Genomic DNA, 17,939 nt, shown 5'->3' with positions numbered 1-17,939 from the left:
GATGAGAGAGCGGGAGTCCAGACAAACAGGGAGCAGGAGGGATGAGAGGGTGGGAGTCGGGACAAACAGGGAGCAGGCGGGATGAGAGGGCGGGAGGCCGGACAAACGGGGAGCAGGAGGGATGAGAGGGCGGGAGGCTGGACAAACAGGGAGAGGAGTGATGAGAGAGTGGGAGGCCGGACAAACAGGGAGCAGGAGGGATGAGAGAGCAGAAGGCCAGACAAACAAGGAGCAGGAGGGATGAGAGGGCGGGAGGCTGGACAGACAGGGAGCAGGAGGGATGAGAGGGCGGGAGGCCGGACAGACAGGGAGCAGGAGGGATGAGAGGGAGGGAGGCCAGACAGACAGGGAGCAGGAGGGATGAGAGGGCGGGAGGCCGGACAAACAGGGAGCAGGAGGGATGAGAGGGCGGGAGGCCGGAAAAACAGGGAGAGGAGGGATGAGAGGGTGGGAGGCCGGAAAAACAGGGAGAGGAGGGATGAGAGAGCGGGAGGCCAGACAAACAGAGAGCAGGAGGGATGAGAGAGTGGGAGGCCGGAAAAACAGGGAGAGGAGGGATGAGAGAGCGGGAGGCCGGACGAACAGAGAGCAGGAGGGATGAGAGAGTGGGAGGCCAGACAGACAGGAGCAGGAGGGATGAGAGGGTGGGAGGCCGGACAGACAGGGAGCAGGAGGGATGAGAGGGCGGGATGCCGGACAAACAGGGAGAGGAGGGATGAGAAAGTGGGAGGCCGGAAAAACAAGGATCAGGAGGGCCGAGATGCCTGGAGGACAAAGAGGTTGGGGTCAGGGCCAGAGAGGGGTCCCGAGGGGCTCAGAGAATGGGGTGGCCTCTGAGGTCACAGCTCTGCCCGGGCCGGGTGGAAACAGGACGGTTTGTCCGGAATCCCCGTAGAGCCGAGATTCCCCAATTTTGGGCATCCTGTTTGTGTCGCAGGCGTCCGAGTTCCCGGTCATCCTGTCCCTGGAGAACCACTGCAGCTTGGAGCAGCAGGAGGTGGTGGCCCGGCACCTGACGGACATTTTGGGGGATCGCCTCGTCAGCACCACCCTGGACGGGCTGGTGCCCACCCGCCTGCCCTCCCCCGAGGTGGGGACCCACCCCCGGCCCCCCGGAGTCACCCGGCTCAGCCCCGACACCCCGTGTGCCCCCCAGGAAGGCCCGGCCCGGACCTTTTCCTCACCACCCCCTCACTGACCCTCTCTCATCCTTGCCTCCCCCCAAATTCCCTCCTTGCTTCCCCACCCCCTGCCCCAGACCTGGGACCACCCCCCATTCCCTTCAAGGCCCTGCTGAGAGCTCACCTCCTCCAGGAGGCCTTCCCAGACTGAGCCCCTTCTTTCCTCTCCCCCTCGTCCCCCTCTCCATCCCCCCGTCTTACCTCCTTCCCTTCCCCACAGCACCTGTATATATGTATATATGGTTGTACATATTTATTACTCTATTTATTTATTTATTTATTTATTTTACTTGTACATTTCTATCCTACTTATTTTATTATGTTGGTATGTTTGGTTCTGTTCTCTGTCTCCCCCTTTTAGACTGTGAGCCCACTGTTGGGTAGGGACTGTCTCTATGTGTTGCCAATTTGTACTTCCCAAGCGCTTAGTACAGTGCTCTGCACATAGTAAACGCTCAATAAATACGATTGATTGATTGATTGATTCCCACCCCCTCCCCCTCCTCATTCATTCATTCATTCATTCATTCAATCGTATTTATTGAGCGCTTACTGCGTGCAGAGCACTGGACTGAGCACTTGGGAAGTACAAGCTCCACTGGACCAGGCGCTACATCCGTTTGGAGAATAATAATAATAATAATAATAATAATGGTACTTGTTAAGCGCTTACTATGTGCAAAGCACTGTTCTGAGCGCTGGGGGGATACAAAGTGATCAGGTTGCCAATCAATCAATCAATCGTATTTATTGAGCGCTTACTGTGTGCAGAGCACTGGACTAAGCGCTTGGGAAGTACAAGTTGGCAACATATAGAGACAGTCCCTACGCAACAGTGGGCTCACAGTCTGGGCTCATAGTCTTAATCCCCATTTTCCAGATGAGGGAACTGAGGCCCAGAGAAGTGAAGTGACTTGCCCAAAGTCACCCAGCTGACAATTGGCAGAGCCAGGATTAGAACCCATGACCTCTGACTCCAAAGCCCGGGCTTGGAAGTTAGTGGTCATGGGTTCTAATCCCGGCTCCACCACTTAGCTGTGTGACTTTGGGCAAGTCACTTCACTTCTCTGGGCCTCAGTTACCTCATCTGTCAAATGGGGATGAAGACTGTGAGCCCCACGTGGGAGAACCTGATTATCATGTATCTACCCCAGTGCTTAGAACAGTGCTTTTTTGAAGCAGCGTGGCTTAGTGGTAAGAGCCCGGGCTTTGGAGTCAGAGGTCATGGGTTCAAGTCCCGGCTCTGCCAATTGTCAGCTGGGTGACTTTAGGCAAGTCACTTCACTTCTCTCTGCCTCAGTGACCCCATCTGTAAAATGGGGGTGAAGACTGTGAGCCCCCCGTGGGACAACCTGATCACCTTGTAACCTCCCCAGAGCTTAGAACAGTGCTCTGCACATAGTAAGCGCTTGATAAATGCCATCATTATTATTATTATTATTATTATTTAGACCGGAAGCTCGTCGTGGGCAGGGAACGTGTCCAGTTAATTGTTCTCATTCATTCATTCAATCGTATTTATTGAGCGCTTACTGTGTGCAGAGCACTGTACAAAGCGCTTGGGAAGTACAAGTTGGCAACATATAGAGACAGTCATCATCATCATCATCAATCGTATTTATTGAGCGCTTACCGTGTGCAGAGCACTGTACAAAGCGCTTGGGAAGTACAAGCTGGCAACATATAGAGACAGTCATCATCATCATCATCATCAATCGTATTTATTGAGCACTTACTGGGTGCAGAGCACTGGACTAAGCGCTTGGAAAGTCCAAGTTGGCAACATATAGAGACAGTCCCTACCCAACAGTGGGCTCACAGTCTAGAAGCGCTTAGTCCAGTGCTCTGCACCCAGAAAGCGCTCAATAAATACGATTGAATGAATGAACGAGCTAATGAATCCCAAGGCCAAGGGGCCTGTATCCCTGTCCCTCTCTCCATCCCCCAGGAGCTGCGTGGGAAGATCCTGCTGAAGGGGAAGAAAGTCGGGACCTTGGAAGAGGAGCTGGGAGAGCACCCGGGGGAGCCGGAGGAGGGAGGGGAAGAGGAGGAAGAGGAGGAAGAAGAGGAAGAGGAGGAAGAGGAGGAAGAAGAAGAGCCCGAGTCCAAGCCAGACCAGAGCCTGCGCAATGAGGACAAGAGGAAGGAGAAGGTGGGCCGAGACGGTGACTTGGCCGTCGTGGCTCAGTGGAAAGAGCCCGGGCTTAGGAGTCAGAGGTCGTGGGTTCTAATCCTGCCTCTGCCACTTGTTAGCTGTTGGACTTTGGGAAAGTCTGCCTCAGTGACCGCATCTGGAAAATGAGGTTTGTTGTCTGTCTCCCCCTTCTAGGCTGCGAGCCCGTTGTTGGATAGGGACCGTCTCTATCTGTTGCCCAATTGTCCTTCCCAAGCGCTTAGTCCAGTGCTCTGCACACAGTAAGCGCTCAATGAATACGATTGAATGAATGAATGAAAATGGGGATTAAGACTGTGAGCCCCCATGGGACAACCTGCTGACCTTCCAGTGCTTAGAACAGTGCTTGGCACATAGTAAGCACTTAACCAATCAATCAATCATATTTATTGAGCGCTTACTGTGTGCAGAGCACTGTACTAAGCGCTTGGGAAGTACAAGTTGGCAACATATAGAGACAGTCCCTACCCAACAGTGGGCTCACAGTCTAAAAGGGGGCTCACAGTCTAAAAGGGAATACCATCATTATTATTATTATTGTTATTATTGAGTCCGTCCAGCTGTGGCTGCCTTCTCCAGCTGCGATGATGGTTTATTATAATAGTACTAATAATAACATCCATCATGATATTCATTCATTCGATCGTATTTATTGAGCGCTTACTGCGTGCAGAGCACTGGACTAAGCGCTTGGGAAGTACAAGTTGGCAACATATAGAGACGGTCCCTACCCAACAACGGGCTCACAGTCATTCATTCAATCGTGTTTATTAAGTGCTGACTGTGTGCAGAGCACTGTACTAAGCACTTTCGAAGTACAGTTCAGCAATAGAGATGGTCCTTCCCCAATAACAGGCATCCATCATGATATTCATTCAGTCAATCGTATTTATTGAGCGCTTACTGTGTGCAGAGCACTGGACTAAGCGCTTGGGAAGTACGAGTCGGCAACATATAGAGACGGTCCCTCCCCAATAACGGGCATCCATCATGATGTTCATTCAGTCAATCGTATTTATTGAGCGCTTACTGTGTGCAGAGCACCGTACTAAGCGCTTGGAAAGTACAATTCAGAAATAGAGATGGTCCCTCCCCAGTAACGGGCATCCACCCATCATTCATTCATTCAATTCATTCAATAGTATTTATTGAGCGCTTACTGTGTGCAGAGCACTGGACTAAGCGCTTGGGAAGGACAAGTCGGCAACATCTAGAGACGGTCCCTACCCAACATAGGGCTCACAGTCTAGAAGAGGGGAGACAGATGACGAAACAAAACATGTGGACAGGTGTCAAGTCATCAGAATAAATAGAAGTAAAGCTAGATGCACAGCATTAACAAAATAAATAGAATAGTAAATATGTACAAGTAAAATAAATAGAGTAATAAATCTGTACAAACATATATCCAGGTGCTGCGGGGAGGGGAAGGAGGTAGGGCGGGGGGATGGGGAGGAGGAGATATGAGTGAATTGGCTCTGCCAATTGTCAGCTGTGTGACTTTGGGCAAGTCACTTCACTTCTCTGGGCCTCAGTTCCCTCATCTGTTAAATGGGGATGAAGCCTGTGAGCCCCCCGTGGGACAACCCGATCACCTTGTAACCTCCCCAGCGCTCAGAACAGTGCTCTGCACACAGTAAGCGCTTAATAAATGTTATCGTGGCTCAGTGGACAGAGCCTGGGCTTTGGAGTCAGAGGTCATGGGTTCAAATCCTGGCTCCGCCACATGTCTGCTGTGTGACGTTGGGCAAGTCACTTCACTTCTCGGAGTCTCAGTGACCTCACCTGTGAAATGGGGATGATGACTGTGAGCCCCACGCGGGACAACCTGACCCCCCAGCGCTTAGAACAGTGCTTTGCACATAGTAGGTGCTTAACAAATGCCATTATTATTATTATTATTATTATTATTCATTTGGTTGTATTTATTGAGCACTTACTGCACGCAGAGCGCACATAGTAAGCGCTTAACAAATGCCATTATTATTATTATTATTATCATCATCATCATCAATCGTATTTATTGAGCGCTTACTGTGTGCAGAGCACTGGACTAAGTGCTTGGGAAGTCCAAGTTGGCAACATATAGAGACAGTCCCTACCCAACAGCGGGCTCACAGTCTAAAAGGGGGAGACAGAGAACAAAACCAAACATACTAACAAAATAAAATAAATAGAGTAGATATGTACAAGTAAAATAAATAAATAAATAGAGTAATAAATATCATCATCATCATCATCAATCGTATTTATTGAGCGCTTACTATGTGCAGAACACTGTACTAAGTGCTTGGGAAGTACAAATTGGCAACATATAGAGACAGTCCCTACCCAACAGTGGGCTCACAGTCTAAAAGGGGGAGACAGAGAACAAAACCAAACATACTAACAAAATAAAATAGAGTAGATATGTACAAGTAAAATAAATAAATAAATAAATAGAGTAATAAATATCATCATCATCATCCTCAATCGTATTTATTGAGCGCTTACTATGTGCAGAGCACTGTACTAAGCGCTTGGGAAGTACAAATTGGCAACATATAGAGACAGTCCCTACCCAACAGTGGGCTCACAGTCTAAAATATGTACAAACATATATACGTATATACAGGATTATTATTATTCATTCGATCATATTTATTGAGCGCTTACTGCGTGCAGAGCACTGGACTGAGCGCTTGGGAAGTACAAATTGGCAACATATAGAGACAGTCCCTACCCAACCGTGGGCTCACAGTCTAAAATATGTACAAACATATATACGTATATACAGGATTATTATCATTCATTCGATCATATTTATTGAGCGCTTACTGCGTGCAGAGCACTGTACTAAGCGCTTGGGAAGTACAAATTGGCAACATATAGAGACAGACCCTACCCAACAGTGGGCTCACAGTCTAAAATATGTACAGACATATATACATATATACAGGATCATTATTATTCATTCGATCATATTTATTGAGCGCTTACTGCGTGCAGAGCACTGGACTGAGCGCTTGGGAGAGTGTGGTGTAACGATTAATAGACATATTCCCTGCCCACGTGGAGCTATGTAGGGGCCTTTCCAGAGCCGTCGCCAAGCGGGATAAGGGGAAGAAGGTCCGGGATGGGCGAGGGCGCGTTGAAATCCCGGCCGGGTTTGTCCCCGTCCCCTCAGGAGTCCAAGACCAGGCTGTGCCCGGCGCTGTCTACACTGGTGGTCTACTTGAAGAGCGTCCCTTTCCACAGCTTCGCTCACTCGCGGGCCCACTACCGCCTCTACGAGACGTCGTCCTTCTCCGAGGCCAAGGCCCGACGCCTGCTCCGGGAGGCCGGTCAGGGGCCGGAAGGCCGGGGATGGGGGAAACTGAGGGACGCGGTCGGGGTTGGGGGGCTGTGAGGGACGGGGGAGAGTGGGGGTCAGAGAAGCAGCGTGGCTCAGTGGAAAAGAGCCCGGGCTTTGGAGTCAGAGGTCATGGGTTCGAATCCCGGCTCCACCACGTGTCTGCTGTGTGACCTTGGGCAAGTCGCTTAACTTCTCTGAGCCTCAGTGACCTCATCTGGAAAATGGGGATGAAGACTGGGAGCCCCACATGGGACAACTTGATCACCTTGTATATCCCCAGCGCTTAGAACAGTGCTCTGCACATAGTAAGCGCTTAATAAATACCATTATTATTATTATTTTGGGGGGGCTGGATCCCTAAACGACGTGAGCTGGGCTGGGCCGAGGCCCCACGTGGGGGGCGTCCCCACAGGGAGCTTAGCTTAGCCCCCACTCCAACCCTCGCGGGAAGCTAGTGGCGAGAGTCACAAGACGTGGGTTCCAATCCTGGCTCTGCCCCTTGGCTGCGGTGTGACCTTGGGCGAGTCGTTTCACTCCTCTGGGCCTCGGATCAATCAATCATCAATCAATCAATCGTATTTATTGAGCGCTTACTGTGTGCAGAGCACTGTACTAAGCGCTTGGGAAGCACAAGTTGGCAACATATAGAGACAGTCCCTACCCAACAGTGGGCTCACAGTCTAAAAAAAAAAAAGAATAATAAATATGTACCAATATACACAAGTGCTCTGGGGCGGGGAAGGGGTGTAAAATGGAGATGAAGACTGGGAGCCCCGTTTTCTTTTCTTTCTCTCTGTTGGGAAGGAAAAGGTCTTACCTCCTTCCCTTCCCCACAGCACCTGTATATATGTATATATGTTTGTACAGATTTATTACTCCACCTGTATATATGTATATATGTTTGTACAGATTTATTACTCTATTTATTCATTTATTTATTTTACTTGTACATATCTATTCTATTTATTTTATTTTGTTAGTAGGTTTGGTTTTGTTCTCCGTCTCCCCCTTTTAGACTGTGAGCCCACCGTTGGGTAGGGACTGTCTCTAGATGTTGCCAACTTGGACTTCCCAAGCACTTAGTACAGTGCTCTGCACACAGTAAGCGCTCAATAAATACGATTGATGATGATGATGAATTCCCTTCCCCACAGCACCTGTATATATGTTTGTACATATTTATTACTCTATTTATTTATTTTACTTGTACATAGCTATTCTATTTATTTTATTTTGTTAGTATGTTTGCTTTTGTTCTCTGTCTCCCCCTTTTAGACTGTGAGCCCACTGTTGGGGAGGGACTGTCTCTATATGTTGCCAATTTGTACTTCCCAAGAGCTTAGTACAGTGCTCTGCACACAGTAAGCGCTCAATAAATACGACTGATGATGATGATGATGATGAAAGCCCTCCCAATACTAATTGTTTTGAACTCTGTAATTAACGGAGAAGTGATTGAAACAGTGCCGTCTCTCGTTTTGCCAATTTGTACTTCCCAAGAGCTTAGTACAGTGCTCTGCACATAGTAAGCGCTCAATAAATACAATTGATGATGATAAGGAAGTTAGAAAATAAGCCCCATTAAACTTTTCAGTTCATACCCGTTTCCACGCATCCTATTTTCACGTCAAACCAGTTTTTCTTATCACTTTTCTATACGTATATATGTATATATGTTTGCACATATTTATTACTCTATTTATTTATTTATTTTTTTATTTTACTTGTACATACCTATCCTATTTATTTTATTTTGTTAGTATGTTTGGTTTTATTCTCTGTCTCCCCCTTTTAGACTGTGAGCCCACTGTTGGGTAGGGACTGTCTCTATATGTTGCCAATTTGTACTTCCCAAGCGCTTAGTACAGTGCTCTGCACATAGTAAGTGCTCAATAAATACGATTGATTGATTGATTATATGTAAGGTCCCCCTTTTAGACTGTGAGCCCACTGTTGGGTAGGGACCGTCTCTATATGTTGCCAATTTGTACTTCCCAAGTGCTTAGTACAGTGCTCTGCACACAGTAAGCACTCAATAAATACGATTGATGATGATGATGATATGTAAGGTACAGCTTAAACTGTACATTATGGGCAATTCGCTAACCTACAACCTAGAAATATGATTTATTCTTAGCCCAGTTAATGCTCTTTTCACCTCTTTTATTTAACAGACTCATTGGTAATGTCATTTGGTTTCTTTGATTATTAAAATCATTTGGTCATAAAGGTGAAAAGATAGACTCGATGCCATTTGTGTAGGGACCGTCTCTACATGTCGCCAACTTGTACTTCCCAAGCGCTTAGTACAGTGCTCTGCACACAGTAAGCGCTCAATAAATACGATTGATTGATTGATTGATTGATTGATTGATAGGGACTACTGTGTCCAACCTGATTAGCTTTGGATCTACCCCGGGGCTTAGAACAGCGCTTGGCACATAGTAAGCACTTAACCGCAGCGTGGCTCAGTGGAAAATAATAATAAATAATTATATTTGTTAAGCACTTACTGTGTGTCAAGCACTGTACTGTGACAGTGAGCCCACTGTTGGGTAGGGACCGTCTCTCTATGTTGCCAACTTGTACTTCCCAAGCGCTTAGTACAGTGCTCTGCACACAGAAAGCGCTCAATAAATACGATTGATTGATTGGACTAAGCGCTGGGATAGATACCAGGTAATCAGGTTGTCCCACGTGGGGCTCACAGTCTTCATCCCCATTTTATAGATGAGGGAACTGAGGCACGAAGAAGTTAAGTGATCCTGGGCTTTGGAGTCAGAGGTCATGGGTTCAAATCCCGGCTCCGCTGCTTGTCAGCTGTGTGACTTTGGGCAAGTCACTTCACTTCTCTGGGCCTCAGTTCCCTCATCTGTAAAATGGGGATGAAGACTGTGAGCCCGACCTTAGGACAACCTGATCACCTTGTAACCTCCCCAGCGCTTAGGACACATAGTAAGCGCTTAACAAATACCATCATCATCATCATCATCATTAGAACAGTGCTTTGCACATAGTAAGCACTTAATAAATGCCATTATTATTATTATTCTCTGTGGCTCAATTCCCTCATCTGTAATATGGGGATTAAGACTGAGAACCCCCTGTGGGACAACCTGATCACCTTGTAACCTCCCCAGAGCTTAGAACAGTGCTCTGCACATAGTAAGCGCTTAATAAATGCCATCATTATTATTATCATTCTCTGGGCCTCAGTTCCCTCATCTGTAAAATGGGGATTAAGACTGAGAACCCCCTGTGGGACAACCTGATCACCTTGGAACCTCTCCAGCGCTTAGAACAGTGCTTTGCACATAGTAAGTGCTTAATAAATGCCATTATTATTATTATTCTCTGTGCCTCAGTTCCCTCATCTGTAAAATGGGGATTAAGACTGCGAGCCCCCCATGGGACAACCTGATCCCCTTCGCACCTCCCCAGCGCTTAGAACAGTGCTTTGCACATAGTAAGCGCTTAATCAATTCCATCATTATTATTATTATTATTCTCTTTGTAACCTCCCCAGCACTTAGAACAGTGCTTTTCACATAGTAAGTGCTTAATAAATGCCATCATCATTATTATTATTCTCTGGGCCTCAGTTCCCTCATCTGTAAAACGGGGATGAAGACTGTGAGCCCCCTGTGGGACAACCTGATCACCTTGGAACCTCCCCAGGACTTAGAACAGTGCTTTGCATGTAGTAAGCGCTTAATAAATGCCATCATTATTATTATTATTAATCTCTTTGTAACCTCCCCAGCGCTTAGAACAGTGCTTTGCACATAGTAAGTGCTTAATAAATGCCATCATTATTATTATTATTCTCTGGGCCTCAGTTCCCTCATCTGTAAAACGGGGATGAAGACTGTGAGCCCCCTGTGGGACAACCTGATCACCTTGGAACCTCCCCAGGGCTTAGAACAGTGCTTTGCACGTAGTAAGTGCTTAATAAATGCCATCATTATTATTATTATTAATCTCTTTGTAACCTCCCCAGCGCTTAGAACAGTGCTTTGCACATAGTAATTGCTTAATAAATGCCATCATTATTATTATTATTATTATTCTCTGGGCCTCAGTTCCCTCATCTGGAAAATGAGGGTGAAGACTGCGAGCCCCCCATGGGACAACCTCATCACCTTGGAACCTCCCCAGGGTTTAGAACAGTGCTTTGCACGTAGTAAGCATTTAATACATGCCATCATTATTATTATTAATCTCTTTGTAACCTCCCCAGCGCTTAGAACTGTGCTTTTCACATAGTAAGTGCTTAATAAATGCCATCATTATTATTATTATTCTCTGGGCTTCAGTTCCCTCATCTGAAAAATGAGGGTGAAGACTGCAAGCTCCCCGTGGGACAACCTCATCACATTGGAACCTCCCCAGCGCTTAGAACAGTGCTTTGCACATAGGAAGCGCTTAATACATGCCATCATTATTATTATTATTCTCTGGGCCTCAGTTCCCTCATCTGTAAAATGGGGGTGAAGACTGTAGGCCCCCCATGGGACAACCTGATCACCTTGGAACCTCCCCAGCGCTTAGAACAGTGCTTTGCATGTAGTAAGCGCTTAATAAGTGCCATCATTATTATTATTATTATTCTCTTTGTAACCTCCCCAGCGCTTAGAACAGTGCTTTGCACATAGTAAGCGCTTAATAAATGCCATCATTATCATTATTATTCTCTGGGCCTCAGTTCCCTCATCTGAAAAATGAGGATGAAGACTGCGAGCCCCCCATGGGACAACCTGATCACCTTGTAACCTCCCCAGCGCTTAGAACAGTGCTTTGCACATAGTAAGCGCTTAATACATGCCATCATCATTATTATTATTCTCTGGGCCTCAGTTCCCTCATCTGTAAAATGGGGGTGAAGACTGTAAGCCCCCCATGGGACAACCTGATCACCTTGGAACCTCCCCAGGACTTAGAACAGTGCTTTGCATTCATTATTATTAAATTGTATTTATTGAGCGCTTACTGTGGGCAGAGCACCGTACTTGGGTAGGGACTGTCTCTATGTGTTGCCGACTTGTACTTCCCAAGCGCTTAGTCCAGTGCTCTGCACACAGTAAGCGCTCAATAAATACGATTGATTGATTGATTGATTGATACTAAGTGCTTAGAAAGTACAATTTGGCAACAAATAGAGACAATCCCTACCCAACAATGGGCTCAGAGTCTAGAAGCAACGTGGCTCAGTGGAAAGAGCACAGGCTTTGGATGTAGTAAGCGCTTAATAAATGCCATTATTGTTATTATTAATTATATTATGATTATTTAGGTAAGAGTCTAGAAGCAATGTGGCTCAGTGGAAAGAGCACAGGCTTTGGATGTAGTAAGCGCTTAATAAAGGTCATTATTATTATTATTAATGGTATTATGATTATTTAGGTAACGAGTTTGTGCAGCATAACGCGTGGCAGCTGAGTCGCATCTATCCCAGCGGGCTGCGCACCGACTCTTCCAACTACAGTCCCCGGGAGCTCTGGAATGCCGGCTGCCAAATGGGTGAGGGGCCGCCGGGGCCGGGAGGGGCCGGACAGTGGGGTGGGGGGGATGCCAGGCCAAGAGGGACTGGGCAGTGGGTCATTCAGTCATTCATTCAATCATATTTATTGAGCGCTTACTGTGTGCAGAGCACTGGACTAAGCGCTTGGGATGTCCAAGTTGGACAGAGGAACGCTGGGTCACAGGGCAGGGATCAGGAGGGATCTAGACTGTGAGCCCGCTGTTGGGTAGGGACCGTCTCTAGATGTTGCCAACTTGTACTTCCCAAGCACTTAGTCCAGTGCTCTGCACACAGCAAGCGCTCAATAAATACGACTGATTGATTGATTGATTGGGAAGGACAAGTTGGACAGGGGAACGCTGGGTCACAGGGCAGGGATCAGGAGGGACCCAGCCTGTGAGCCCGCTGTTGGGTAGGGACCGTCTCTAGATGTTGCCAACTTGGACTTCCCAAGCGCTTAGTCCAGTGTTCTGCACACAGTAAGCGCTCAATAAATATGACTGATTGATTGATTGATTGGGAAGGACAAGTTGGACAGGGGAACGCTGGGTCACAGGGCAGGGATCAGGAGGGATCTAGCCTGTGAGCCTGCTGGGACCGTCTCTAGATGTTGCCAACTTGGAATTCCCAAGCGCTTAGTCCAGTGCTCTGCACACAGGAAGCGCTCAATAAATATGACTGATTGGTTGATTGATTCGGAAGGACAAGTTGGACAGAGGTATGCTGGGTCACAGGGCAGGGATCAGGAGGGATCTAGCCTGTGAGCCCGCTGGGACCGTCTCTCGATGTTGCCAACTTGGACTTCCCAAGCGCTTAGTCCAGTGCTCTGCACACAGTAAGCGCTCAATAAATACGACTGATTGATTGATTGATTGGGAAGGACAAGTTGGACAGAGGAACGCTGGGTCACAGGGCAGGGATCAGGAGGGATCTAGACTGTGAGCCCACTGTTGGGTAGGGACAGTCTCTAGATGTTGCCAACTTGGACTTCCCAAGCGCTTAGTCCAGTGCTCTGCAAACAGGAAGCGCTCAATAAATAGAGAAGCACCTTGGCTCAGTGGAAAGAGCCTGGGCTTTGGAGTCAGAGGTCAGGGGTTCAACTCCCGGCTCCGCCACTTGTCAGCTGGTTGACTTTGGGCAAGTCACTTCACTGCTCTGGGCCTCAGTGACCTCATCTGGAAAATCGGGATGAAGACTGTGAGCCCTCCATGGGACAACCTGATCACCTTGTAATCTCTCCAGCGCTTAGAACAGTGCTTTGCACATAGTAAGTGCTTAATAAATGCCATTTTAAAAAAAATATGATTGAATGAAAGGAGGGGCCAGGCATTGTGTCGTGGGGAGGACATGGGTTCCGAGGGCAGGGTCCAGGAGGGAGCGGGCAGTGGGTCAGGGGATCAATCAACCAATCAATCAATCAATCGTATTTATTGAGCACTTACTGTGTGCAGAGCACTGTACTAAGTGCTTGGGAAGTACAAGTTGGCAACATATAGAGACAGTCCCTACCCAACAGTGGGCTCACAGTCTAAAAGGGGGAGACAGAGAACCAAACCAAACATACTAACAAAATAAAATAAATAGAATAGATATGGACAAGTAAAATAAATAAATATTTATTATTTTACTTGGATGCCAGGGGCCCAGAGGCAGGGACCTCACCTCCTCCAGGAGGCCTTAATAACAATAATAATTCTAGACTTCTAGACTGTGAGCCCACTGTTGGGTAGGGACTATCTCTATGTTGCCAAATTGTACTTCCCAAGTGCTTAGTCCAGTGCTCTGCACACAGTAAGCGCTCAATAAATACGATTGAATGAATGAATGAATGAATAATAATAATAATAATGATGGCATTTATTAAGCGCTTACTATGTGCAAAGCACTGTTCTAAGCGCTGGGGAGGTTACAGAGAAGCAGCATGGCTCAGTGGAAAGAGCCCGGGCTTTGGAGTCAGAGGTCGCAGGTTCAAATCCCAGCTCCGCCCCTTGGGCAAGTCACTTCACTTCTCTGGGCCTCAGTTCCCTCATCTGTCAAATGGGGATTAAGACCGTGAGCCCCCCCGTGGGACAACCTGATCACCTTGTATCCCCCCAGTGCTTACAACAGTGCTTTGCACATAGTAAGCGCTTAACAAATACCATCATTATTATCATTACAGAGAAGCAGCGTGGCTCAGTGGAAAGAGCGCGGGCTTGGGATTCAGAGGTCATGGGTTCAAATCCCAGCTCAGCCACTTGTCAGCTGTGTGACCTTGGGCAAGCCACTTCACTTCTCTGGGCCTCAATGACCTCATCTGTAAAATGGGGATTAAGACTGTGAGCCCCGCCGTGGGACAACCTGATCACCTTTTATCCCTCTCTTCCTCCCTTCAAAGCCCTCCTGAGAGCTCACCTCCTCCAGGAGGCCTTCCCACACTGAGCCCCCTTTTTTCCTCTCCCCCTCCCAATCCCCCCAACCTCCTTCCCCTCCCCACTGCACCTGTATATATGTTTCTACAGACTTATCACTGTATTTATTTTACTTGTCCATATTTACTATTCCATTTATTTTGTTAATGATGTGCATTTAACTTTAATTCTATTTGTTATAATAAAAATAATGATAACATTTTTTAAGTGCTTACTGTGTGCAAAGCACTGTTCTAAGCACTGGGGAGGTTACAAGGTGATCAGGTGGTCCCACGGGGGGCTCATAGTCTTCATCCCCAGTTTGACAGATGAGGGAACTGAGGCCCAGAGAAGAGAAGTGACTTGCCCAAAGTCACACAGCTGGCAATTGGCGGAGCCGGGATTTGAACCCATGACCTCGGACTCCAAAGCCCGGGCTCTTTTCACTGAGCCACGCTGCTTCTCTATGAAGTTATGACAACTTGACACCTGTCTACATGTTTTGTTCTGTTGTCTGTCTCCCCTTTCTAGCCTGTGAGCCCGTTGTTGGGTAGGGACCGTCTCTATATGTTGCCGACTTGGACTTCCCAAGCGCTTAGAACAGTGCTCTGCACACAGTAGGCGCTCAATAAATACAATTGAATGAATGAATGAATGAACAGTGCTTTGCACATAGTAAGCGCTTAACAAATACTATTACAAGGTGATCAGGGTGTCCCACGGTGGGCACACAGTCTTAATCCCCATTTTCCAGGTGAGGTAACGAAGGCCCAGAGAAGTGAAGTGACTTGCCCAAAATTACCCAGCTGACAAGTGGCGGAGCCGGGATTTGAACCCATGACCACTGACTCCAAAGCCTGGGCTCTTTCCACTGAGCCATGCTGCTTCTCAGCCTTCCCATACTGAGACCCCCCATCCCTTTCTCCTCCGCTCCTCCTCCCCTCCCCATCACCCCCACTCCCTCCCTCTGCCCTATTCCTTTCCCCTCCCCACAGCACTGGTGTATATTTGTACGTATTTATAAGAGCCCGGGCTTTGGAGTCAGAGGTCATGGGTTCAAATCCTGGCTCCGCCAATTGCCAGCTGTGTGACTTTGGACAAGTCCCTTCACTTCTCTGGGCCTCAGTTCCCTCCTCTGGAAAATGAAGATCAAGACTGTGAGCCCCCAGTGGGACAACCTGATCACCTTGTAACCTCCCCAGTGCTTAGAACAGTGCTTTGCACATAGTAAGTGCTTAATAAATGCTATCATTATTATTATTATTTATCTATAATTCTATTTATCTGTATATATGTATGTATGTATATATCATCATCATCATCAATCGTATTTATTGAGCGCTTACTATGTGCAGAGCACTGTACTAAGCGCTTGGGAAGTCCAAATTGGCAACATCTAGAGACAGTCCCTACCCAACAGTGGGCTCACAGTCTAAAAGGGGGAGACAGAGAACAAAACCAAACATACTAACAAAATAAAATAAATAGCATAGATATGTACAAATAAAATAAATAAATAAATAAATAGAGTAATAAATATGTACAAACATATATACATATATACAGGTGCTGTGGGGAAGGGAAGGAGGTAAGATGGGGGATGGAGAGGGGGATGAGGGGGAGAGGAAGGAAGGGGCTCAGTCTGGGAATATATATATATATATATATATATATATATATATATATATATATTTACCTGTATATATGTATATATGTTTGTACATATTTATTACTCTATTTATTTATTTATTTTACTTGTACATATCTATTCTAGAAGCAGCGTGGCTCAATGGAAAGAGCCCGGGCTTTGGAGTCAGAGGTTGTGCGTTCAAATCCCAGCTCCGCCACTTGTCAGCTGTGTGACTTTAGGCAAGTCACTTCACTTTTTTTTTTAATGGCATTCTAGACTGTGAGCCCACTGCTGGGTAGGGACCGTCTCTATATGTTGCCGACTTGTACTTCCCAAGCGCTTAGTACAGTGCCCTGCGCACAGTAAGTGCTCAATAAATACAATTGATTGATTAAGCGGTTACTATATGCAAAGCACTGTTCTAAGCACTGGGAAGGTTACAAGGAGATCAGGTTGTCCCACGGGGGGCTCACAGTCTTAATCCCCATTTTACAGATGAGGTCACTGAGGCTCAGGGAAATGAAGTGACTTGCCCAAATCAATCAATCAATCAATCAATCGTATTTATTGAGCGCTTACTATGTGCAGAGCACTGTACTAAGCGCTTGGGAAGTACAAATTGGCATCACATAGAGACAGTCCCTACCCAACAGTGGGCTCACAGTCTAAAAGGGGGAGACAGAGAACAGAACCAAACATACCAACAAAATAAAATAAGTAGGATAGAAATGTACAAGTAAAATAAATAAATAAATAAATAAATAGAGTCATAAATATGTACAACCATATATACATATATACAGGTGCTGTGGGGAAGGGAAGGAGGTAAGACGGGGGGATGGAGAGGGGGACGAGGGGGAGAGGAAAGAAGGGGCTCAGTCTGGGAAGGCCTCCTGGAGGAGGTGAGCTCTCAGCAGGGCCTTGAAGGGAGGAAGAGAGCTGGCTTGGCGGATGGGCAGAGGGAGGGCATTCCAGGCCCGGGGGATGACGTGGGCCGGGGGTCGATGGCGGGACGGGTGAGAACGAGGGCTAATGGTGAGGAGATTAGCGGTGGAGGAGTGGAGGGTGCGGACAGGGCTGGAGAAAGAGAGAAGGGAGGGGAGGTAGGAGGGGGCCAGGGGATGGATGGCCAGCCTGGAAGCCCAGGGTGAGGAGTTTCTGCCTGATGCGCAGATTGATCGGTAGCCACTGGAGATTTTTGAGGAGGGGAGTAATATGTCCAGAGCGTTTCTGGACAAAGATAATCCGGGCAGCAGCATGAAGTATGGATTGAAGTGGAGAGAGACACGAGGATGGGAGATCAGAGAGAAGGCTAGTGCAGTAGTCCAGACGGGATAGGATGAGAGCTTGAATGAGCAGGGTAGCGGTTTGGATGGAGAGGAAAGGGCGGAGCTTGGCAATGTTGCGGAGCTGAGACCGGCAGGTTTTGGTGACGGCTTGGATGTGAGGGGTGAATGAGAGAGCAGAGTCGAGGATGACACCAAGGTTGCGGGCTTGTGAGACGGGAAGGATGGTAGTGCCGTCAACAGAGATGGGAAAGTCAGGGAGAGGACAAGGTTTGGGAGGGAAGACAAGGAGCTCAGTCTTCGACATGTTGAGCTTTAGGTGGCGGGCAGAAATCCAGATGGAGATGTCCTGAAGGCAGGAGGAGATGCGAGCCTGGAGAGAGGGGGAGAGAGCAGGGGCAGAGATGGAGATCTGGGTGTCATC

At 47.4% G+C, this 17,939-nt stretch overlaps 1 protein-coding gene across 1 annotated transcript in view; it reads left to right on the top strand.

Annotated features, from left to right (window-relative positions):
- PLCD4 (phospholipase C delta 4) overlaps window positions 1-17,939 on the top strand; it is a 66,945-nt gene that overhangs the window by 35,412 nt on the left and 13,594 nt on the right. The window contains exons 8-11 of the mRNA XM_038750014.1: window positions 938-1,090; window positions 3,130-3,333; window positions 6,521-6,677; window positions 12,092-12,208. Of these exons, the coding sequence (XP_038605942.1) occupies window positions 938-1,090; window positions 3,130-3,333; window positions 6,521-6,677; window positions 12,092-12,208 (631 nt within the window). The remainder of the gene's footprint in view (window positions 1-937; window positions 1,091-3,129; window positions 3,334-6,520; window positions 6,678-12,091; window positions 12,209-17,939) is intronic.

Source organism: Tachyglossus aculeatus, chromosome 1 (assembly GCF_015852505.1).
Source record: "Tachyglossus aculeatus isolate mTacAcu1 chromosome 1, mTacAcu1.pri, whole genome shotgun sequence".
Taxonomy (NCBI): Eukaryota; Metazoa; Chordata; class Mammalia; order Monotremata; family Tachyglossidae; genus Tachyglossus; species Tachyglossus aculeatus.
Note: the sequence above shows the minus strand (reverse complement) of the source record. Positions and strands in the feature narration are given on the sequence as shown.